This window comes from Dama dama, chromosome 15 (genome assembly GCF_033118175.1).
Source record: "Dama dama isolate Ldn47 chromosome 15, ASM3311817v1, whole genome shotgun sequence".
NCBI lineage: Eukaryota > Metazoa > Chordata > Mammalia > Artiodactyla > Cervidae > Dama > Dama dama.
The window spans coordinates 83,473,498-83,496,863 of NC_083695.1; the positions used below are offsets into that span (position 1 = coordinate 83,473,498).

The 23,366-nt window shown below is 52.6% G+C and overlaps 1 protein-coding gene and 1 long non-coding RNA gene across 3 annotated transcripts in view; one reads left to right on the forward strand and one right to left on the reverse strand.

Moving 5' to 3' along the window:
* LOC133070464 (uncharacterized) overlaps nucleotides 1–15,401 on the reverse strand; it is a 126,237-nt gene extending 110,836 nt beyond the window's left edge. Inside the window, exon 1 of the long non-coding RNA XR_009696154.1 lies at nucleotides 15,291–15,401. This is a non-coding gene — a long non-coding RNA (uncharacterized LOC133070464). The remainder of the gene's footprint in view (nucleotides 1–15,290) is intronic.
* A 1,052-nt stretch (nucleotides 15,402–16,453) lies between these two features.
* Nucleotides 16,454–22,656, forward strand: EMX2 (empty spiracles homeobox 2). 2 transcript variants are annotated; one of them, XM_061162746.1, is made up of 3 exons: nucleotides 16,454–16,862; nucleotides 18,753–18,937; nucleotides 21,145–22,656. In XM_061162746.1, exons 1-3 carry the CDS (start codon nucleotides 16,454–16,456, stop codon nucleotides 21,310–21,312), a joined length of 762 nt encoding a protein of 253 aa, XP_061018729.1. In that variant the 3' UTR covers nucleotides 21,313–22,656. The 2 variants fall into 2 exon arrangements, with proteins under 2 accessions (XP_061018729.1, XP_061018730.1); XM_061162747.1 differs by lacking the exon at nucleotides 18,753–18,937.
* The last annotated feature ends 710 nt before the right edge of the window (nucleotides 22,657–23,366 follow it).

Genomic DNA, 23,366 nt, shown 5'->3' on the forward strand with positions numbered 1-23,366 from the left:
CTTATTTAATTACATAATACATGAATGCACCCTTGTTGTCAGAAACTACCATCGTTAAGTTGTAAAGAGCATAAAGAAGGCTGAGCGTTGAAGAATTGATGTTTTGAACTGTGGTGCTGGAGAAGATTCTTGAGAATCCCTTGGAATGCAAGGAGATCCAACCAGTCCATCCTAAAGGAAATCAACCCTGAATAATCATTGGAAGGACTGATGCTGAAGCTCCAATACTTTGGTCATCTGATGTGAAGAGCTGACTCATTGGAAAAGACCCTGATGCTGAAAGATTGAAGGCAAAAGGAGAAGGGGTGGCAGAGAATGAGATGGTTAGATAGCATCACTGACTCAATGGACATGAATTTGAGCAAACTCTGGGAGATAGTGAAGAACAGGGAAGCCTGGCGTGCTGTAGTCCATGGGGTGTCAGAGTCAGACATGACTTGGCAACTGAACAACAGGTTTTAAAATCCCCAGTCCACACCATCCCCAACCATGTCAGCTCTCCTACCCTAAAATAACCCAATTGCCAGCTGTGTATCTTTCAAGAACTTTTCCCTGAGTTTACATGTAAGTATTCACATGGAACTTTATATTAGAATGTGAATAAAACACAGATAGGCAGTGTTTATTTGACACATTACTAGGGTCATACCATGTTTTATTCTGAAACTTGTTTCCCCTCACCTTTTACAGGCTTTGGGAATCTTTCCATAACACTACACACAGATAGCTACTTCCATCTTTTAACAGTTACACAGTTTTCTGTAGTATGGAAGTATCATAATTTTTGAAAAACCTGTCCCATATTAAAGGATACTTGGATTGTTTCCGATTTTTCAATATTCCAAACAGTATATATATAGGCTCATTTTAGCTATAAGCTTTCTGCCTCTCTCACATCATATGACTGATGAGTCTTATTCATGTCAGCAGAAGGTCCTACTGAGAGATGTCAGAGGTTTTGTCTGTTTTCTTCACTGCTATGTTCCCAGTGCCCAGAACAGTGACTATTCAGCCTAAGTACACAATAAACATTTGTTGAATGAATAATTGACCATAAAGGGAGGACACAGCTGAAAATCATTTTCACAATTAATTGCCTGACACTTGTACTTTACAAAGGCATTTTTACTCCCCAGTCATATTCTAGAGCTTCCCTGATAGCTCAGTTGGTAAAGAATCCTCCTGCAATACAGGAGACCCTGGTTTGATCCCTGGGTTGGGAAGATCCCCTGGAGAAGGGAAAGGCTACCCACTCCAGTATTCTGGCTTGGAGAATTCCATGGACTGTATAGTGCATGGGATTGCAAAGAGTCGGACACCACTGAGCAACTTTCACTTTCATCATATTCTAGCCTTAGAACAGTTGTGTGAGGTCAGTAAAGCCTGTATTGTTATTACCCTCAACTTACTGATGGGGGGAAAAACATAAAAAATTTCATGTCTGGGCACATTAAATTTTCTAGTTCCCCAACTAGCCCTTGAAGGCAAGGATCATAATTCACTAAATTTTTTAACCCTGTTAATTGCAAGCCAATTGCAAATTTCCTTATAAACGGTAAATGCACAATATTGGTTGTGAATAAATGAATAAATGATCCCCTGATACCATAAATGTTAAGTGGCCCCATCCTTGTGAGAGCACAGAGCTTCCTAGCCCACTCTCCTTTCAAGATGGCCACCAAGCTGTCCTGAGCCAACTTCGCCACCTGGTGGCTGTTGGGGAAATCACCTTTTCTTTCTTCCCCAGGGTTTCAAGTTATGCTTTTTCCTCCATCACTACTGGCTCAAATCTACCTCTGACAATCCTTCTTCTAGGTTTACATACCTTCTAAATCTCCTTTCCTTTTCTCTTTGGAATTGTAAGTCTTATCCTACTCTACTCTCTCCAAATTATTTAAAAGTAAAGGACAACCAACCAACCAACTCCAATCATGACTGAGAAGTCAAACTGTAATGCTCTGGTAGCAGTGAAAAGGGAAGACATATATTTTGAAGTAGAAACAGATTTAGGGCCATTCAACCTTCAGAGTGCTCCAGGACCCCTTACAGTCTCTTCATAAGTCTTCATCTAATTCCTTATCCCATCAACTCTGCCTGCTTTGAAACGTGTTTTCCCTTGTCAGTTAACATTCACTTCTATTTTTCTGTTTTTAAAAATTCTGACAACCTCTACCCAAACACCTATAAGATGTCAACATAGTGCCTCAAAGATAGCAAGATATATTTTTGGAAAAAGAAAAGAATTTTGCTTTCTTCCTATTTTTTTTTTAATGTGGCACACAACCATTATAATTATGTTTCTACCAAGTGTAAAATTCTATATCTTATGACTAGTTCACTTAATAGACTTTGGGGGAGGAGAAACTTGGAACTTTGACCATCATTTATAACATCGTTTCTATGAGGTAAAAATATACTGAGTCCTACATAGTGATTAAGAAAGAAACTTTTGGAACATAATCTATTTGAGAGTTAAGACCTTCAATCTCCCTTTCTGACTCCAGCACAGATTCTTATTAGGCTCCAAGGGATACACACACATGCATCCCCACCATCTTACCCCCCTTTAAAAATACCGAAAATCCAAATAAATCCCTTCCACCCCTTCACCTCCATCCCCTGCCTCTATCAGGAAATGCAATGCCTCACTGCAAATATAAAAGAGTAACAACATCAAAGAGGGAGAGTTTGGTAGATGGTGGGCCCATCTGGATCTTCAGATTGTATTCCCTTTTTAAGGCCTTTTGGACTTAACTGCTGTCCTGCAGAGGGAAGCAGTGCTGCGGGCTGGTGCCCTGGGAGGTGGGTAGCCAATCCTACTACCCTCTTCTATTTAGTTCCAGATATTGTGTTTGCCTTGTCTTAGCTCAGTATTTCACGCTTTCTTTTTCTCCTTCCCCATATTCCTAGTCTGGTCTTTTGCTATAGTATTTTTCCAGAATGCTTTCCTTTCTTTTTCTTTATTGAGGCATAAAATTTCACAATAAAATACACAGGTCTTAAGGTCGCTGAGTTTTGGCAGTTGTATGTGTCTGTGTCACCATGGCCCAAATCAAGATATAGAACATTTCTAGGATCCCAGAAAGTTCCCTTGATCTCCTTTCCAGTGAACCTTCTCCCAGAGGCAACCACTCTTCTGAATTCTATACCCAGTTATGAACTTCATGTAAATAGAATCATATAGTATATTTCTTTGCTTTCCTTTCCTTACCAGAACACTGGCAATGAAAAGGTATAAATATAAACTTCTTTTCTTTTCCAAGATCGTCAAAAGTTAACATCCCAAATGCTGACAGTAGTGACCTCTGGTCAGGAGGGGTTTAAGTGATTGTTACTATCTTCATTATATATTCTAATCTAGTATGTGTGTACGTGTCAGTTGCTCAAGTGTGTCTGACTCTTTTCAAGCCTGTGGACTATAGCCTGCCAGGCTCCTCTGTCCATGGAATTCTCCAGGCAAGAATACTGGAGAAGGGTAGCCATCTCCTTCTCCAGGGGATCTTCCTGACCAAGGGACCAAACTGGGTCTCCTGCATCGCAGGCAGATTCTTTACCATCTGAGCCACCAGGGAAGCACTAGTCTAGTATACAGATATACATATAATTTTATAATAATGAGAAAAAATAAAGCTTTTTCATGGGAGGTGGGGCCATGGCTCTTGGGGAGAGTGAAGACATGAGGTTCAGAATGAGTGTGGGGATAGAGCCCTGGCCACCTGAAGGCTGAGAACACCCTCCCTGGCTAAGGACTTGCTAGTGGCAGGGGACATGGTACATCATCTCAAAGTCAGAGACACCTTGAGCTATTTCCTATCTGGAGTCTCAATTATCCCATTAGATATGGAATTATTTGCTCAAAGGATTTCTCCAACCTCCAACTCTTCTGCTTAAATCTTAGCAAAGAAAAGCATTGTCCAAGCAAGAGTTAAAAATGCTATTAAAGTCATGAAAAAAAACCACACATATGCAACTTTAAACTCTTGATCACACATTTGAGAGATGCAAGTAAAGCAAATGGTAATTGAACAAAATATACAAATAATAATACAGCAAAAATTGTAGATAAAATCTGTACACTATGGTCTCTAACATTTGAACTCAGATAGCAGCAACTCCTTGTTCTGTTTCCTTGATGGTCTTGTGATACAGATTGGTATGTACATGGAGAAAGAATGTGTGTAAGAGGGGCAGAAATGAAGAAAAAGTTTTGGATCCCAAAATAACATTCGCAGAAATACTTAAAACAAAGAGAAAACAACCTAGCAATTTCACAACAGAATACAAGGCCTAACTCCGTTGGTTAAATGGTCTCATATGTGGTATCTGTGGAGCTGGGAGGCTTGGAATGAGCTCAGGCCAGTGCCAGGATTCTGCGTGAACTGGCTGGGCAGTGATCATGTACTGATAGTTCAACCTTCCTGAGCCTGTTTCTGCTTCTTTAAACTGCAGTGATAGTGTCCGTACCCACCTGAAGGGGTTGGTGGGAGGGATGACTGAAGTGAGGTGTGAACAAACTCCTTATACACCATATATACTAGCCATATGCCAACTGCTTATTGTCTCTTCCAGAACTGGAATAAATGCTCTGGAGAGAATGGGGGATCCAGACTCTGGTGGACTCAGGAGCAAAGTGTTCTCTTTTCTTACCCTGTGGGACTTCCTCACTGGGGAAATGAGATGGTGTGGTGGTGGGGGTGGGGTGGGATACTAGAATCAGATAGACCCTTTCCTTTACTAGCTGTGTGTATGTTAGGTGAACCCCTTAACATTTCAGAGCCCCCTGTTTTCTTATCTGGAAAGTGAGAAGAGAAGTATTTTGATGGATTGCTCTGAAGACTGGATGAGATAGGTCCTTGTAATAGGTGCTTAGCCCAGTACCCTTGGCAGGTGCCATGAGTGATAGAAATGGACCATCTCATGTAAGATGCTCTGGTGGCAAACGAACAATTGTTCAATGAAAAAGATCCTTTCTTGTTCCCAGCACTCGTGAGCATCTGCTCCTTAAACCAGGATGGGGCGGGGGTGGGCTCAGAGCAAGGGGCAGAAACATGGAACTCTTAACACTTCCACAATTAGAACAAAGTTTTCTATCACACTGGGCAGGGGCAAGACAAATCACCTGTATGAAGGAAATACTACAGATGGGCCAGATGTGCTGAAGTCCATCTGGGGGAGATCCACATGGTTGGCACTGTGATCCACCCTTCATCTGGAAGCCCTGGCGTCCTGTGCGTGTTCAGACGCCTCCCCAGGCAGCCAGGCTCTGAGACTGCAGCCTGGGGAGGAGGAGGGGTCAGTTGTTTTCTTTTTAGCAACATGAAGACATTTTCCCACTTCCTGGTCCCCAGCTCATCTTAGCAAATACCCCAGAGTCCAAGCCAGGGACCGAGTCGCGAGGGCATAGCCTGCACTCTTCCACGTCGGCAAAAACCTTTCCCTAAGGCTGGGGACTGGACCAGATCAGAGGAGGACTTCGGGTCTCGCTGAACCCGGGGTTTTGCCTGAAGTGGGAAGCCCATCTCTTGGTCAGATTTTAGCCGAGTTTCATTGCTTTGTTCCACAAGGTGTTCGCCAGGTAGCCATTTAGGAGATTTACTTTCAAGAAATAAACAGCTCGCCACACCCTGCCTCCTGGCGGTCTCTGATCCCTCTTGTCCTTTCTCCAAGTCTTCCTCCCGCCCCCCATTCCCCCTCCCCCTCCACTCCAATTTCTCTTCCGGACTCCCAGGCCTCAGAAGTAGACCCCTCAGGTTCATCGGGCTGTAAAGTCGGGGCATTTCTCTTTCCTGATGCTTTAGTCGGCACCACTAGACTTCAATGATCTTTTTTCCTCCCTCTATAAACTGGATCTCCGGCTAATAACCTAGGGACATCTGAAATCCCGATTCCTTTCCACCTGGCCCCAGCCCTCCTGCGGGAGCTCCCGACTGCCTGCTTTCTTCGGCTCTTAATAGATGTTAGAAGCGGACCACCTGATCTGCAAGCGGTCTAAGCCACAGACAGCTTTTCCAGGCGCGGGGTCGGCGGAGGGCGGCTGCAGGTTGGAGCCGAGCCCCGCGTGCGCGCCCGCGTCAGGCGCCGAGGCCGGAGCCGTCATTCCGGCGTCTGGAGCCCAGAACCCGGGGTGAAAGGCCTCCGCTGCTCTCGCAGACGCCGCAGCCGAGCATATGCTGCACTCTCCAAATTCATTTTTAATTCATGACATCAGTGTAGGGACCACAGGAGCCTCTAAACAGCCTCTCTCAAGACCAAAACAACCACGCGAGCAGGCAGAGGGGCGGCCGCCCAGTCCAGAACTTCGGCTCCTCGGTCCCCAGGGACCGGGCATTTGGAAGCCACTTTCCAGAGCGAACCTGCTGTCCCTTATGGCAGAGTTCCCTCCCTCCCCCTACCCTCTTCGGTCCCTGGAGCCGAAATTGGACTCCAGGGTTATTTGTTATAAAGACATGGCTGGTGTCAAAGTGGTTTCGATTAGGATTTTTTAAAATAACGTTGCATGGAAAACGATCAAATATGTACTTGCAGGAAGATTAAAGGCTTCTCTAAATACTTTTACACACATAAAATAAATATATTTATATGTACTTATATATTCAGAACTAACTACATACAGTATAATATATAATGTATAAAAATGTTAAATAACTGATACAGTATTGTAATATTAGAGATTAAATATATTCCAAACAGTACATAATATGATGAAATACATATAGTATATATTCTATATTAAACAATATAGAAAACAAACGGCCCGTATGTAAAATATATTATATTAGACAGAGTATCCTTCTCTGAAATATCCAAGGTGCTGGAACTGGGTGTCGCTGAACCCCAGCTCAGCACAGGGCACCTAAAAGGAAGGAGGGAGGCTCACGGTGGTTCCCGGGTGCTGATGCTGCCACCCCAGCTCCCCACAAGACACCCAAGTGTCTTGGACTGGATCAGCTCCTTATGGGAGTGACGGGGTTAACAGATTATCTCTTAAGGGAGGAGGTCGGACTCCAAATGGGGGGGAGACACAGATTTCCTAAAGGAGACCTGAGGGCATCCATTCTCAGGACCACTGCAAGCCCTGAATCTGGCCTTCTGTACAGCGAGTGTAAACGTAAGTGTTCTTTTCTCAGGCACCTAGGACAACTTTAAGGGCCATTTTCCAACATAGGCATTTAGAGGCAATTTGGAGATTGAAACGGATCTTTATATGCAAGACGTGAACGTTCTGGAGGCCCTTTAAAGTTGTGGTTAGAAAGGCGGTTAACAAACCCGCGGATGGGCTGCAGGAGACGACTCAAAGCAAAGCAAAATGCAGTTAGAAATTTGATATTAACCGCGCACTCGCCAGTCCTGCAGCCTAACTATCATCGCGGCGTGCTCACTCTTCTGGTGTTGGGGGAAATAGGAGACACACTGACAGCGAAGTCACCCTTAAAAATCATCTCGTTTAGACGGAAAAAAATAGCTCAGTGGCTTACTGGCAAACTAAAACAAGGTGCGTGGGAATTCGTTTTCCTCCGGAGTTACCCAGGAGCGGAACCTCAAAATCAGTAGTGTGGAAGATGGGGGAGGAGGGTGGTAAACGAGGGCGGTTTTCGATGGAAAGGAGTGGCCCGCCTCAGAGCGGCCTCCGGACCCCAAGCCCCTCTCCCGAGCCCGGGTTCCCGAGTCCGAGGCCCGGGCGCACGCCACTGGGAGCGCCCGGCGGCGGGGCCCTAAGCGGCCCCGGGGCGCGCCTCCGCGCCAGAGCTTTTATTTGCAGCCTCTTGAACTCCCCGTTTCCGGTTCTCTTCCCTTCGAGCGCCCTGTCGTGGAGTGTTAGACAAGCCCTGTCGTCTGCGGGCTCTCACCTCAGAGTCAATATTATCTCAGATGGGCACAATAGACTGGAATGAAAAGCTAATATTGAACCAATGAGGTCCCTGCCCGCGCCGCAGCGATGCCACCCTTTGTTGCGCAGCCCCGGGCGAGCGGCTGGCGGCCGAGCTAAGTGCGGGGCGGCTGCGGCCCGGCCTCTCAGGGTCAGGCCCCCCCCGGGGGTGTGGCTGGGTGGGGGGACACACGGGACGCAACTGAGCTTCGGCCCCGGCAGTGGGGCCTCACTCTCGCCTCTCCTCCACTGCCAGGGTCTTGGCGGGGTCTCAGGAGAAGCGGGCAGCACCGCATGCCCCCCCTCCCCGAGCTCAGACATGGAGGGGACGCAACTAGGGGAGCGGGCCTGGTGTGCCCAACCTTCGGGTGCCCTCCCCTGAATGTCAGCAGCCAAGCAGCTTCGGGGCCCTAACCTTCAGAAGGCTCCTTCCGGATTGTCCTGGGGGGGCGGGGGGCGCCTGTAATTAAAGATCGCCAGGGCCAAGGCTCCTCAGGAAGGGGGCGAACAGACCCTCCCTGTGGGCCTCTTCGGAAGCGCCCATCTCCCGGCCACTCTTCTGTCCCCTGGCCAGGCCAGCTCCGCGCAGGCTGCGCAGAACTAGGGAGGCAGAGGTCGGTCGCTAGGCCAGGGACTTCGGGGCGCCTTGCTGGCGGCGAGGGGGCCTCGGGCCGCGCTCCGGGATCCCCGACGCCGGCGCAGGGCCGCTCTGTGGGTATCCGCGGAGGTTTCAGGGCCGCTTTGAAGAGCAACAAGAGGGTGTGGAGCGCACGAAGTCTCAGCCCGGTCAGCCCCTGCGCTGACTGGCCGCAGTGAGGCCTCCGACCCTCTGATCCTAAACTCGGGGCTTTAGTCCGCAGAAGACTAGCCGGGAGGAAACAAGAGGGTGTCGGGTGAGACCTAAGGTGGAAACAGTGACCTGGAGGACAATAGTGGGCAAGCGAGCTCGAGGCAAGTAATGGGGTTATGCGCCTGGACTGGCTTCGCAGCGTGTTCCGTCAGCCTGCCGAGTCCTTGCTGCCATTTCTCATTGGCTTGAACGCATTGACGTTGGACGCTGGGGAGCTGGGAGTGGAAGGAGCCCGGCTCCGAGGCTCCTTGCAGATGACCTCTCTGAGCCTCAATTTTCTCATCTGGAAAATGGGTATCATGACTTTTTATACCAGATCACGAGGTTCACTGAGAGTGTGCAAACATGCCTTTAAAAGCTAAAATTCGTTACAGGGAGAGGAATTGCCCTTCCAAGTCTCCCCCAATATCCTCCCAGGGTTTCTTGGAGAGCTGCATCGTCCAAGAGAAAAAGCTTCCAGTTTCTTTCTTTCCTCCAATGGCCATGATCTTTCTAAGCCCTAGTCCAGCCCCCAGAGCCCAGAAAAAGAGGAAGTTCAAGAAGAGGAGACAAGTTCCTGAGAGAGGGCCCAGCGACCCGCCTGCGTTTCAGAAACTGTCCCTAGGTTTGAAAGTGGATTGCCACTGACACCCTCAAGGATGTCCTTAAAGGACTGGGCCCCACTAGTTACAAGGCCCGTGAGGGGTGTCAAGAGAGGAGTCTGAAACGAAAAGACGGCAGAGAAGGTATCATATGAGTCAGCAGATGAGTTCCCCGCCGCCCGTGCTGGTCCTGTGACCCTGTGCTGCAGGTCACCTTATCCGGCCGCAGGCAGCTCCGGCAATAGTCGGTGACCTGGAGGCCCAATGAAGCCAAAGCTTTTAGGACTGTTGGAGGGGAGAGCAACAACTCTAGACACCCACCAGCGGGGCGAGGGCAGGGGAGAGGGAGCTGTCTCCACCCCTGACCGGGCAGTCGGCTGAGCAAACGCGTCCAAGGTCCTTAATTCCTGTGTCCCTCGGTCTGCCCCCACGCCTATCCTTGCTTGGGTTTTAGACTTTCATTTGAAGGTAGCCAAGGGAAGAGAGAAACCTAAACTTCCTTTGATCTGTTTCTTTGCTTTCAGTAGTGAAAAGGGACCGCCTGTATGTTGAGAGATTTGACGAGTCTCAGCGTCGTGAAGGAGGTAAACGCGACGGTCAGGTCCTGAACTTGCCGAGTCAGTGCGGAGTTCCTGGCTCCTGAAACGCTGGCTCTCAAAAGGGATGGATCTCCGAGACCCAGACGCTGGCAGCCTCCTCCTAACATTCGGAGAAGGATAGAGCGTGTTTCCTGCAGTCGTCTGGGGCTGCAGAAGCCTGGACCTAGGTCCAACCCTCCTGGGAGGGCTCGGTGCCCCCCGCCCCCGCAGTGGACGCCTTGAACAGTTACACACCGGTTTCCAATGAACCCCGCTCGGATTCCACGACATCTCATGGAGGAACCGACTTGCCCTGGGACAGATAAGGGCTCCCGGAGAATTGGGCCGGTCATCACGGCCGCCCTATCCGACTGCCTGATCAACTCCTACCCCAGTAATAACCATCGGGACCCTTGTCTCGGGGTGTCCTCGGCCGGCCGTCAGGGGGCGTGACGTTAGGAGAACCGCACGCGAGACCCCCACGGGAGAGAACCGCACGGGAAAGCTCTCTACCCAAGGCCGGGCCAGCTCAAGCCACCATGGGCCCTTTCTGAGCCACCGTGGTCAGGCTGCAGGATCGAGGACCTGACGCATGAAGTCGTGGTCTCATCTGCGCGGTATCGCCCCGACAACAGGTGATCGGGGCCTCGCCGTCCTTTTTGGAGCACAACCCGCGCTCTCTTCTTCTTTCCACCCTTCCGAAAGAAGTCCTACTGGGGTGGAGCTGGAATTCAAGCGTGGGTGGTGAACTCTGAAGCGGCGAGCCGATGGAGGGAGGGGAGACGCATTTCCAAGCTGCCCTCTCTTCCTCTGAGCCAACCTTGACGTTCTTTCCCGGCTTAGGCTGCGGTCGCGGGAAGGTCTTGGCAGTGGGGCACACGGGGTCTCAGCCGCCGGCTGGGATGCGATAGCGCCCGGCCCTCGCCACTAGGCGCCGCTGCGCGCACGCGGATACTCGCCCCGGGCCGCCGCGCCAGCCCAGCGAACGGCCTCGAGGGAGGACAGCAGAAAGGGATTTGCCGTAGTAACAGTTTTAAGAAATGTTTTTAGGATATTAATTTTTCTCTTCGTTGTCCCACCGCCGTCCTACGCATATGGAATGTCCGCGTGGCTGGGAATCACAGTGGGTTGGAGGAATTCTTGGCCGGGTCCCAAGGATCTCCCCATCCCGGACACCTTTCTCATGCCTTGGTCCCGGGAAGCGGCTTCCCCTCCACCGACGTCCGCGCTTCCCGCGCTGCTAGGCGGGCCCACAGTGCAGCCTCATGGTACCGCTCACCTGGAGGCTCCTAACTGCCTCGACCTTTAGCGGAGTGCCGCAGGTACAAAGCCACCGCCTGATACTAACATTTGATAAACGGTAAAAAAAAAAAAAAAAAAAAAAAAAAAGACCCTGATGCTGGGGACAATTGAAGGCAAGAGAAGGGGGCCACAGAGGATGAGATGGTTGGATGGCATCACTGACTCAATGGACATGAGTTTGAGAAAACTCAGGGAGATGGTGATGGACAGAGAAGCCTGGAGTGCTGCAGTCCATGGGGTTGCAAAGAGTCGGACAGGACTTAGCGACTGAACAACAACAACTGTGCCAAGCATTAGCTCACTTACTCCTCTCAAACAACTAAGATCCTGATATTTCCTTTTCAGAAAGAAAACCCGAGACTCAAGAAGGTGAAGGTCACACAGGTAGTGGCCCAGGCAGCACCTGGCGTCCATCCTGGGTTGCAGGAAGCTATGCATCCACCCCAGTTGTCAAACAGGCCCAGTAGGAGCCAGGGGAGAGAAAAGCACTGCTGTTTGCACCTCTAAAGGTAGGGGGCCTGCTGGGAAACTCAGAGCAGATGGTATGGGAGAGAGGACCAGAAATCTCTGCCCTTTGATGTCTCCCTAGGCAAGAATGCAAGCCTCTCTCACCCCTAGAAGTCCCTTGCCTTTAGGAGAAGATGGAGGGGAACATGTCAGGAGCATGAGGTGAGCAGTAGCTTATGTTTGTACAACTTTATTGTTCAGTCTTGAAGCCCAGCAAGAAGCCTTGGAGGGGAGTAGGTAATAATCACATTAATATCAAAGACAGGGACTACCTTTATTACAGCTCATTCATTACATGCTAGACATTAAGCACTTTGCTGGGCTTATTCTGAACGATCAGCTAGGCTTATCTTTGAGCAATCTCAAGAGCCAAGATGTAACAGGCACTGAGAGGTTAGGTAACCTGACTAAGATCATCCAGGTCTGGCTTTGGGAGGGTCGGGGGTGGGGGCAGGTTTACTAAGGTGTAACTTACATACAGTAAAACTCACCCTTTGTTGTGCACAATTCTGAGTTTGTAAAACACACACACACAGATGTATAACTGCCTGCCATGATCAGGAGGTAGAAGGGTTCTATCACTCCCTCCACGGCCTTGCAGGCAGCATTGGCCGTGATTTTAACGGATGACAAAATGGAGCCTGGGAGAGGTGGTGGTGTTGCCTAAGATCGCTCGTCAGTAAGTGACAGATTGGAGACTTGAACTTCCATTATGTGCCTGCCAGATCAGCTGCCTGCACAGTGTAGCCTCCTAAATCTACTGAACTCAACACTCAGAGGCTGGGGGTGTGGAAGTGAAGAGCCTCCGAAATCCTCCTCACCCCACACTCTCCACTGCTCACACCGTTACTTAAGCAAACACCCACCCTTCCAGGAAGGATGAGGAACAAAGAGAGGCCGCATTCTGCAAGGCTAGGGGAAGCCCCACATAAAGAGAACAGCAGCCGCTGGGTCCAGGGAGCGGAGTCTAGGGGCAGCCTAGGCTCCGGGTTCAGACAGACTAGGGTGCCCAGCGACTTGATGCGCCTCCACTGCCAGCCTGGTTAATGAGTTACTTTTCTAGTTAATTCCCCTGAACGTCGAGGCCGGCAGCGCCAACTCTTCCAAGCTCCTGGTCCTGGCGCATGAATTAGCATAGATCACTCTCCCCTTCTAGGACTTCCGAGTGAGGCCCCTCACTCACTGGAAACCCGCTTCTTCCTCACAGGGGCCCAGGAAAGGCATGGGGCCAGCAGGGAACAGGGGCAGAGGAACTGGCGGGCGTCTTTCTGCTGCCAGGAAGGCCGATAGGAGATTCTCTCAGTCTCACCCACCTGCCGATAACTAGAGCCCGCTGGGGTAAAGCCAGCCCCCTCCAGGGCAGTTTGCAAGAGGCGGGTGGCCTGTCTCTTGTTGTAGGCTGGGAAAAGCCTGGGTCCTCTGCCCCGGCCAACTGGTCATACTCCGGGAGGGAGACTGGGGGTCTGGGATCCAGACCACTCACTTCCTTAGGACACTTTCTGGACACATCTTGACCAAAGCAGGCGAAAGCATTTACGGTGGTACCAGTAACACTTGAATGCTCAGCCTGAGAGTTTAGATGGCTTCACCCTTCCACCCAGACACTGGGTGGAGGCCCTTGGCCTTCAAGATCGTGTCCTCTTATTCCCCTCAGCTAAGATCACTAATACTTACTGTTCAACGAATGGCCATTCCCTGCCTGCAGACAGCGTGGGGCTTTTAGTATCCCCAGTTTCCATTTGGAGCCTAAGGCCGAGTTTGACAGGTCTGGTCTGCAGGTGAATCTGAACCTCCAGCCCTCCTGGAGATGTTTCTATGGAGAATGGGGTCCTCTCCCATAGACTCCAGGATCGGGGATCTACAACCCACCTAAACTGGGTGCTTCTTTCTGGGAACAGAGGGCTGACCTCTACTTATACCCCAGATTGGCTGGCTAGTGCAGCCCAAAGACTTCCAGTTTTCCTTGTGGCTTCAGGCTCTGTTGGCCTGAGCACAATGGGGCTTGTGTCCCTACAGCCTAAGAGAAGGAAGGTTTTCTGAACTGGAGATGATATTTTTGGTGGTCTGTGGTTTAGGACCCAGGGAGATAGTATTCAAAATGCACCCCACCCCAAAAGGCTGGATCCAGCACCCTGTTTCCTTGGCTCTGTGGGAAAGGATGGGGGGATGCCACAAAGGAAGGTGGAGAGAAACTGCTAAGGGTGAAAACACAGCCAAGAGCCTTGCCCATAGCTGGCATCAGAGAGCTGAAGTCTGAGGCAGGGGCAGGCTTCTTGGGACATGAACACAAAGCTGAGGCCCAAGATTGTGCCGTGTGTGAATGTGTGTATGTGCCCTGGGAAGGCTGGGAGGAGGCAGCACCATGATCTCTGCTGGGTCCTCACTAAGGCCAGGTGCCCAGACAACCCCAGAAAACACACCCCTAACCCCTTTCTTGCCTAGAGTGTTTTCCAAAGGGGTGTTTGGACCCTCCTCTCACTGCACCCCCAATACAGACTATGCCTGGAATAAAGAAGAAATTGACATGAACATAAATACACAGCAGATGAATCCTCAGAGGATCAGGGGTGACCCCAGGACAGGGAGCGGATGGCTGGCAAGGCAGAGGAACAAGTTCCCAGACCTGGGGACTTATGACTGATGAATCTAGGGGCGGTGCAGCCTGACTTACAGGACTTCCCTCTTCTCCCCCTCCCAATCGACATTTTTTCAGTCTCACGGGCAACCTCATCACCAAACACAGGCATTTCTTCGTCCTTAAGCAAAATGACATGGGCCTCCAAGTAAGAGATTTAAAGGATGCCAGATTTTTTTTTAAATCATTAATTGTAAACGTGCAAAATACCTGCTGGTACTTCACTTTAGAAGAATGTAATTGGCAAAAAGAAAAAAAAAGAAAAAAAAAAAGAGGCGGCTGATGAATAGATAATAGATCTTTAACCACCAATAAACAGAGAGCAGCGCCAGCAGCCTGGGGGATGTGATCATAATTATGCTGCTGCGTGAGCCAATGGGGACGAGGGAACTCGGCCCTAAAATCATCCCAAAACCGAAGGCAAGCTCGAAAATGCGGACACGGCCTAGGACTGGAGAAACGATCTGCACTCCCTAATTGCAAGCCCTGGGTTTGCACAGCAACCCACCCCTGGGACGACAGATGGCAGAATAATAATAGAAATAGTGACAATAAATAATAATAATGACAACAACACTGACAAAAATAATAACGACAACCTAACGGTAATAGTAACAGCACACCAGCCTCCCCCTTGACCTTGGACCCCTAGTCCCAGATATTGCAGAAGGAGCTGTTTGGGGGAAGGAGATGAGCCCCTTTCCGGAAAGGAAAATCGAGACCCTGTGGGGGAAGTTGGAAGCGCCCACCGTCCCGGCAGGGTCATCCACTCCGGTCTCAACTTGGAAAAGAACGAGCCGCGTCAAGGATGGAGAGATCGGCGACCCTGAGATCTCGAGGCTACGCGCGGTTGGAGGACTCCCAGCACCCCTCCACGCTAAGCTCCCTCCTCACCTAGGAAATCGCCGGGAGTTTCGCTGACCGAACAGCTCCGTTAACCCTCGCCGGGAACCCACCCCTTCCCGCTTACCCTCGAAGGCTCCCGGGGCGATTCCAGCTCCCCAGACGCGGGGCTGCGGAGGGCAGCAGCGCGGAAGCGCTGGGCGCGAGGAATCTGTAGTGTCCGCGTGTCCGTCTGTTCCCCCAAGCCCCGGACCGGCAGGCTGGGGAATCCAGGGGGCCGCAGAGGAGGCGGCGCCGACCGGGGACTCTGCAGGGACCGGGGTGTCCCGGAGGGAGTGATGGTGGTGGAGAGGAGGCGGCGGCCGAGGGGGAGGAGGTGGGGAAAGAGGAGGAGGGAGAACTGGAGGAGGAGAAGAAGGAGGAAGAGGAGGAGGAGGAGGAGAAGCGAAGGAAGAGGAGGAGGCGAAGGAGGAGGAGAAGAAGCCGCCGCGGCGCCGCGGGAGCGAGTGAGCTGGGGGCGCGGGGCGACGGCGCCGAGAGGCCGGGCGGCCCGGCCGGCGCAGGAGGCACGGCCGCGGCAACGGCGGCGACTCCGTTCCACTCTCGGCCCGGATCCAGGCCTCCGGGTTCCCAGGCGCTCGCCTCCCTCTGACGCACTTTAAAGAGTCTCCCCCCTTCCACCTCAGGGCGAGTAATAGCGACCAATCATCAAGCCATTTACCAGGCTTCGGAGGAAGCTGTTTATGTGATCCCCGCACTAATTAGGCTCATGAACTAACAAATCGTTTGCACAACTTGTGAAGAAGCGAACACTTCCATGGATTGTCCTTGGACTTAGGGCGCCCTGCCTGCCTTTTGCAGAGGAGAGAAAACTTTTTTTTTTGCCTCCCCCGAGAAACTCCCCCCCCCCCCACCTCCGCCTCTAACTTCGACCCCCCCCCCCCCCCCGCTCCACGCCATCTCGCCAAAAAAAAAAAAAAAAAAAAAAATTACCCCAATCCACGCCTGCAAATTCTTCTGGAAGGATTTCTCCCCCTCTCTCCAGGTTGGGCGCGTTTGGTGCAAGATTCTCGGGATCCTCGGCGTTGCCTCTCCCTCCCCCTCCCCCCTCCTTTCCTTTTTCCTTTCCTTTCCTTTCTTTCTCCCTTTCCTCCCCCCACCCCCACCCCCAACAAACAAGTCCCCGATTCTCGTCCGTTCTCGCCGCGGGCAGCGGGCAGCGGGCGGCGGAGGCAGCGCGCCGCGGTCGCCGGGCCCCGGGAGCCCCGGGCGCCCGCTCCTCGGCGCAGCATGTTCCAGCCGGCGCCCAAGCGCTGCTTCACCATCGAGTCGCTGGTGGCCAAGGACAGTCCCCTGCCCGCCTCGCGCTCCGAAGATCCCATCCGTCCCGCGGCGCTCAGCTACGCCAACTCCAGCCCCATAAACCCGTTCCTCAACGGCTTCCACTCGGCCGCCGCCGCCGCCGCCGCCGGCAGGGGCGTCTACTCCAACCCGGACTTGGTGTTCGCCGAGGCGGTCTCGCACCCGCCAAACCCGGCCGTGCCCGTGCACCCGGTGCCGCCGCCGCACGCCCTGGCCGCCCACCCCCTGCCCTCCTCGCACTCGCCACACCCCCTCTTCGCCTCGCAGCAGCGGGACCCGTCCACCTTCTACCCCTGGCTCATCCATCGCTATCGATATCTGGGCCACCGCTTCCAAGGTACGTGCCACGTCGCGGGGCCGCGGAGCGCTTCATCCCACGCTGCCCTCGGCCTGCTCCGGGTGGGCGCCCGGCGAGGCCTGGATGGAGGTTCTTCCGGCTCGACCGCCCGCGCGCTGCGTCTGGAAACTGGGCGGCGAGGAGTCGGGCATGGTGTTGGTTCCCAGTCTCCGAGCTGCGGCCGGTTTGGGGGCTGGCCTGCGGCCGCTTGCCCCTTTAGGGAGGGACGCAGAGGAGTTGCCTCCGAATGCTCTCTAGGCGGGCTGTCCTAGCCTGCTGCGAGTGCTGGCCACCGAGGAATCCGTGGCCGCGGGGTGCCCAGGCTCTCCGTCTCCTCGGCTCTGCTCTCGCCGTCTTGGCTCCTAGGGGCGCGGGCAGGGCCCGGCCTCAGGTTCGCCTTCCACTGCGTGTTCGCCACCCACTCCGCGCCCCTGCCTCCTAGACCCGCGACGTCTCGGTCTCTGACCCTCTTCCGGCAGCGAAGAGACCCTCACGCCCCCGGAGCAAAGTCAGGGGGGTTGTTTTATCCTGCTTATTTCGGAGGCTGGGGAGCGGCGGGAACCGCGCGGGTAGGAACCTCTCCGAGGCTCGGCACTCTCGCGGTGACCTGCTCAATTCCGGCGCCGAGCCGCCGCGGCGGGAAGGCAGGTTCAGTCTGATTTTTGTTTTTGTTTTTCCTTTAAATGAACCGGGTCGGAAGATGGGCTAGAGGAGATGTTTGGGTGTTTTCCTTTCTTGCTGTTTTTGGGGATTTGTTTTTTTTTTTCCTCTGGGGGGGGGGGGGTAGGAGGAAAGTTAAAACTCCAGTAAAGGGGACAAGTAATTAGTTTGGCGATCCGAGCGGGGAAAAGACCTACCTCCCGAGGCAGCCGATCAATACTCGGCGGCTTGTCCATTTGTTAACCCTTTGCGTTCCTGCCAGCGCCTAAAGTCGGGTAGACCCCCCCCCCCCTCTTCCTTAATTTCAAAAACCAAACCAAACAAAAACAACGTTTTACATTTATCCCCAGACCGGATTTGCCTCCATTCCCCCCTGAACTGTCGGTTTGTTTTTCTTTGGGTTTTTGGTGAATCGATTTCCCACCCCAGTGAGTGAACCTGAAACTGGCTTTGCTCGAAAAGTTTAGGGCTCTCTTTCCTCATTCTCCAGCAGCCACGGTCTTGGTCCCCACACCAGACTCGGAGTAGCTGGGATCTTCCCGGGCCGCGGACAGTCCTAAAAGGTGCCCGCAGCTCCGTTCCCACCCGCCCCCACCCCCCCGCCCCCGGGTTACGATGCCTTCGCTCGCTTCTCCTAGTTCTCCGGAGCAAGGCAGCGGGGAAGCCGGGACCTCGGGGAGAAAGCTGCAGCAGAAACCCTGCGCACCCGCCGGAGAGATTTCTGTGAAGCCCGGGGTGCAACGACACGCCCGGCCTCTGAGCTTTTCCGGAGGAGAAAGACTTTTAAAATGTGTACCCGAGAAAACTTTAGATAGCGGCTCATCACCTCTCCGCCCCTCATCCCCGGGGGCAAAGTTTTCTCCGAGATTAGAAAAAATAGAAAGCCGTTGCTTTGGGTCCAGGGCGCCAATCCCCGGATCCGGCCTTGCTGCCCCTTCCTCGATCCCCGGGTGCCCGGCGCGGAGGTGGCGAGGCCCGCGGCACCCGGGGGTCTGCAAAGTCCGCCTAGGACAACTGCTGAGTGGCAGCCGCTCAGGTCCGGGCCCAGCGGACAGGGCCAGGCGGCTGGACCGGCGTTCCCTTCGCGCGTCGGGCCCCCCTGGGCCAAGCCGCACCGGCTACGTCCGCGAAGGCCCTGAGCGCGCGGCCAGGTCAGCCCGGCTCCGGAGAAGCGCGCGGCCCGGGCTAGGACGGCCCCCTCTAACAGGACTTCTGCTGTGTTCCCCGCAGGGAACGACACGAGCCCGGAGAGCTTCCTTTTGCACAACGCGCTGGCCCGAAAGCCGAAGCGGATCCGCACCGCCTTTTCCCCGTCCCAGCTTCTGAGGCTGGAACACGCCTTCGAGAAGAACCACTACGTGGTGGGCGCCGAGAGGAAGCAGTTGGCGCACAGCCTCAGCCTCACGGAAACTCAGGTGAGCGGGCCCCGGCGCGGCCACCGCATCCCAGATCCCCGGACACACGTAGCCCGCAAAGTGCGGAGGGCCTTCCGCCAACAGGCCGGGAGTTACTCCCACGCCCTGGGTTCAAGATGTGTGAGATTCGAGGGGCCCTTGGCTTCCTTGGGCTCCAGCACCGGACTGTAGGAGCCGACCCGCTGGAGGTTCCGGGGGGTCGGGGGGACCGGCTGAGGTGCTCTTTCTGTGGGGCCGGGCTGGACTCGCAGCTCCTGGCTGAGACACCGCTGCACTTTTGATGAGACTTTCGGTGGGAGTCTGGGGGCACGACTGGGGCCAGGAAGAGGTGTAGAAGCGTTTGGGGCTCTAGGCTGGGAAGAGAGGGCTGGGAGTGGGTTAAGCGCGAGGTCTGTGCTGCCAGAGGCTCACGGCTCACACGGACAGCTCCCAGTTACTCCCCTTGAGGGGACAGGAGGATCAGGCCACCGAGCCAGGCATCCTGGGTGCGTCCCTAAGTCGGAGAAACTGAGCCAGGAGGCTGCGGAGAGGGGCTGCCTCAGGGGGCAAATCCTTGCTGCGCAACAGGGTCCCCCGGCGGGCCAGGCTCCGGCCTGCCCCGGGGTTGGGGAGGGGGCCTCGGGCTACAGTAGGCGCTACTGTACGCGGAGCCGCCGGGCGGGGTCAAAGTTCCCGGCAAACAGTAACGTTTTCGGGCAGATTAAGTTGTAACACTTTTCCTGGGAGGCGCAAAGAGGTCGAGGCTTTTGTTTTAAGACGTCCCCCCAGACAAAACCGAGGAGGGCCTCGCGGGTTGGTGCGGGCCCGGCACCAGGCGCGGCCCGGCTGATTTCTCCTGGATAGCCCAGGCGGCGGTGGTCTTTGTCCGCCTCGCTGCCCACGCTGCCTGGAGTCTTTGTGTGCGTGTCAAGCCCCCAGCGCACCGACGCGCGCCTTGGGCGAGCGCCGGGGAGAAATGAATCGTCCTCCCCCTCAATTAGCAAACTCAAAGCAAATTAAACTCAGCCTTGTTCCAGCTCGGCTTTTTCATGGGAACACTTTGGGGGACTGGGGGCATTCGGGGAGAGCAAGCCGGGACCTGGGCCTGCCGACTCGAAGGAGAAAGCCCAGCGGACTTCAGGGGCTTAGGGGTACTGCTGGCAAAGTGGGGACAGCCCCGGGGCGTGGAAGGCGCAGTCACTACCATTTTCCTCACCTGTCCCTTGCTGCTGAGAAGCTTGGGCAGTGCCATTGTGTGGTCCGGTCAGTGTATAGGGACCCATCACCAATCTCCTCCAGGGACCGGTGCAACCCAGTCCCACATCAGTGCTCCCCAGACTTCTAGCTGCCCTCTGGGGAGGCCAGGCCGCCAGCCCCGCCCTGGTGGGAAGTGATGCGATGGGGTGGGAGTTTGGCCCTGGCCTGTCCTGGAGCTGGTCAAGAAGAGGACAGAGGGGGCTCTTCCCTTGTCTTTCTCAGTTTTACTTCCCCTCTATCCCACGGTCTTGCGGAAGCTTTCACTTTTGAGCTTCTTTTCCCAGCTGAAAAGATTCAGCTGGGTTAGTCCCTAGGGCCCTGTACCCCACCGTCCACCCTGGTTTTCCCTCCAAACCCCCACCCCCAACTGTCTCCCACAACTGCTCCTGCTCACCTGCAGGAGTCCTGGGCACAGAGGAGGAAGCGCAGGCAAATCCTGACTGCCTACCCCAGGGCCCAGGCCTTGCAGAGGAGGCGCTATATTTAGGCAGTGGCTGCGGAAGCCAGCAGAAAATAAAAGCCAGCACGTTTGGCCCAGCAGCTTGAATGAACTCTTTGCGGCACTGATTAGGTAGAGGGAGTCAGGGACCTTTTAATTTTCCTCTACTAATTGTTTTATAGAGGCTTCCCAATGTTTGCCAGGCTTTTGCACTTAACGGGGATGTGGGTGTCTTGAGCTGGTTGAAGCTGAAAGGGGCACCGAGCACGCGGAGCCGGCGGGTCCAGGGGAAAGTTTTCCCCAAGAGGGCTCAGAAGGGCCGGGATCCAGGCTTCCCCGGGCCTGGCAACAGGAGCTCCGTTCCCCAAGGGAAAGCTGTGGGGGGTGGGGGGTGGGGGTGCCAGTTAACAGGATGCGTGGCCTGGCGCACTGGACTTTTGTAGTCCAGCCCAGGGTCTGGCCAGGCAATAGAGGAGGAGGTAGGAGGGCGCTGTGCAGGAATACTAACGCGCCTTCTCTGCCTCTCCTTCAGGTAAAAGTATGGTTTCAGAACCGAAGGACGAAGTTCAAAAGGCAGAAGCTGGAGGAGGAAGGCTCAGATTCGCAACAAAAGAAAAAAGGGACGCACCATATTAACCGGTGGAGGATCGCCACTAAGCAGGCGAGTCCCGAGGAAATAGATGTGACCTCAGACGATTAAAAACACAGACAGAACCCCACCGAAACGGACATCACGGAGCAAAACAGAGACAGGGAGAGGAGGGGAAGACGGGAAAAAAAAAAAAAGAAAAAAAAAAACCTACAAAACAAAAACAAACCGCACACACACATTCACGGAGAAGGGGAGAGGGAGTCAGAGAGAGGAGCCGCGGCGCGACGCAGATGGGCGGCAGAACGCAGGGTCCCGATCCGAGGCCGCGCCTAGATGGCAGAAGACAGGAGGCTCCTTGATGAACACGCTACCCTTGTCTAAAGAGGCAGCTGAGTGAGTGAGGCAGAAAGAGAGACAGAGAGAGAGAGAGTGGTCCTGAGGTGGCAAAGCCGAAGGCGCTCTGACAAGGGGAGCTGTCAGTCAAACGCCAAACCAGCGAGACAAGATGATTGGCAGGTATTCCGTTTATCGCAGTCCGATTTATTTTTTAAAAAATGATGATAATGGTGATGATAAAAGAAAAAAAAAAAAAACAAACCCAACCAGGCACAGGACTTTAAAATTTTGCCCTTCGAAGTGTTTCCCCCCCCCCAATCTTTAAAAATAATTAGTAATAATAACAATCGAGATTCCATATCCAGCCCCATCCCACACCTGTTCAAAAACTTGAATTGCATGTAGCAGTTGTTGGGCGAATGGTGTCTAAAGACAGAAAATGAATTGTAATTTTCTTTTCCTTTTAAAGACAGGTTCTGTGTGTTTTTTATTTTGATTTTTTTTCAAGAAATGTGCAGTTTGTAAACACTTTTTGATACCTTCTGATGTCAAAGTGATTGTGAAAGCTAAATGAGGTAGGCTCAGCAATAGCGGTCCTCTTTCAGAGAAACGGGGAACAGGATGGGGGGCTGGGGGTGGAGGGGGAGGGTGCCCATAAGAGGAGTCAGAACTTGTGCTGGGAAAAGAAACAAGAAAAAAAAAAACCTAAATTTTATTTCTTGGACATTCCCTTTCCTAACATCCCGAGGCTTAAAACCACAAAGTAAACTTCTCCTTTTAGTCATTGAAGATATTGGCCGAATTCAACCATTTGCCGTAAAGGCCATTCCAAACTTTAAATCTATATATTGCAAAAATTGAAGGACTGTAGTTAGCGGGGATGATGTTAAGTGTGGCCAAGGACACTGCGGCAAGTTTTCAAGCACTGAGTTTCTATTTCAAGATCATAGACTTACTAAAGAGAGTGACAAATGCTTCCTTAATGTCTTCTATACCAGAATGTAAATATTTTTGTGTTTTGTGTTAATTTGTTAGAATTCTAACACACTATATACTTCCAAGAAGTATGTCAATGTCAATATTTTGTCAATAAAGATTTATCAATATGCCCTCAGAGTAGTCGTCTTGGGAAATTGAAGTGATTTTTTTTTTTTTAAAGCATCTTTTTAATTTGAGTGTGGTCCGTCCCCAACTAGGCTCAAGAAGCCCAGGCTCACCACCCACAAAAGGGCCAGACTGATGGATTCTTGGGCATTTTAAAGAGAGAAGAGGGTGGAAAAGGGAGAGGATTAGGAAAACTTAAGTCCTTCAGAAAAGAGATGGAAGAAAAGTTTTCCATCCAGACCTCTGCCCATTGCACGGCCTAAAGAAGGAGTTTAATTTGAATTTCAGGTTAAACATGCTCACTACTCTTAATCTCTAGTTATTAAAAAAAAAAAAAAAACCTAGACATATAGCTCTGCACTGAAGAATATTCCCCTAAGATTAGGGAAAACACTTAGCAGAATCAGAAACCTAGGACTTTTAAACTGTGTTTCTGACCTCAAATCCCTGAAATATGTCTCTTCTCCCTCTCTTTTTCTTCCTCCTACCCTTCCTTCCTTCTCTCCTCCCTCCCTCCCTTCTTTACTTCCTCTCTCCAGCCCCAATCTGCTAAAGGTGATGAGATGAGCCCAAGGGCCTCAGAAGCCTTATAAGGCAAGCATTCTGAGAAACCTTCAACTCTCAATTTTAACAGTAAAGAAAAAGTTGTAACCAGTCTTGGAGGAAACTTAGCTCCCCCCACCTCTTTCCCCCTTCTGGGGGTACGAGGTTGTTTTTGCATG

Excerpts from the sequence above, each read along its gene's own strand:
- EMX2 (XM_061162746.1), top strand. The coding sequence starts at position 16,454 with ATGTTCCAGCCGGCGCCCAAGCGCTGCTTCACCATCGAGTCGCTGGTG. Across the intron at positions 16,863-18,752 it reads TCTGGGCCACCGCTTCCAAG|GGAACGACACGAGCCCGGAG; the intron begins GTACGTGCCACG and ends TGTTCCCCGCAG. Across the intron at positions 18,938-21,144 it reads TCAGCCTCACGGAAACTCAG|GTAAAAGTATGGTTTCAGAA; the intron begins GTGAGCGGGCCC and ends CCTCTCCTTCAG.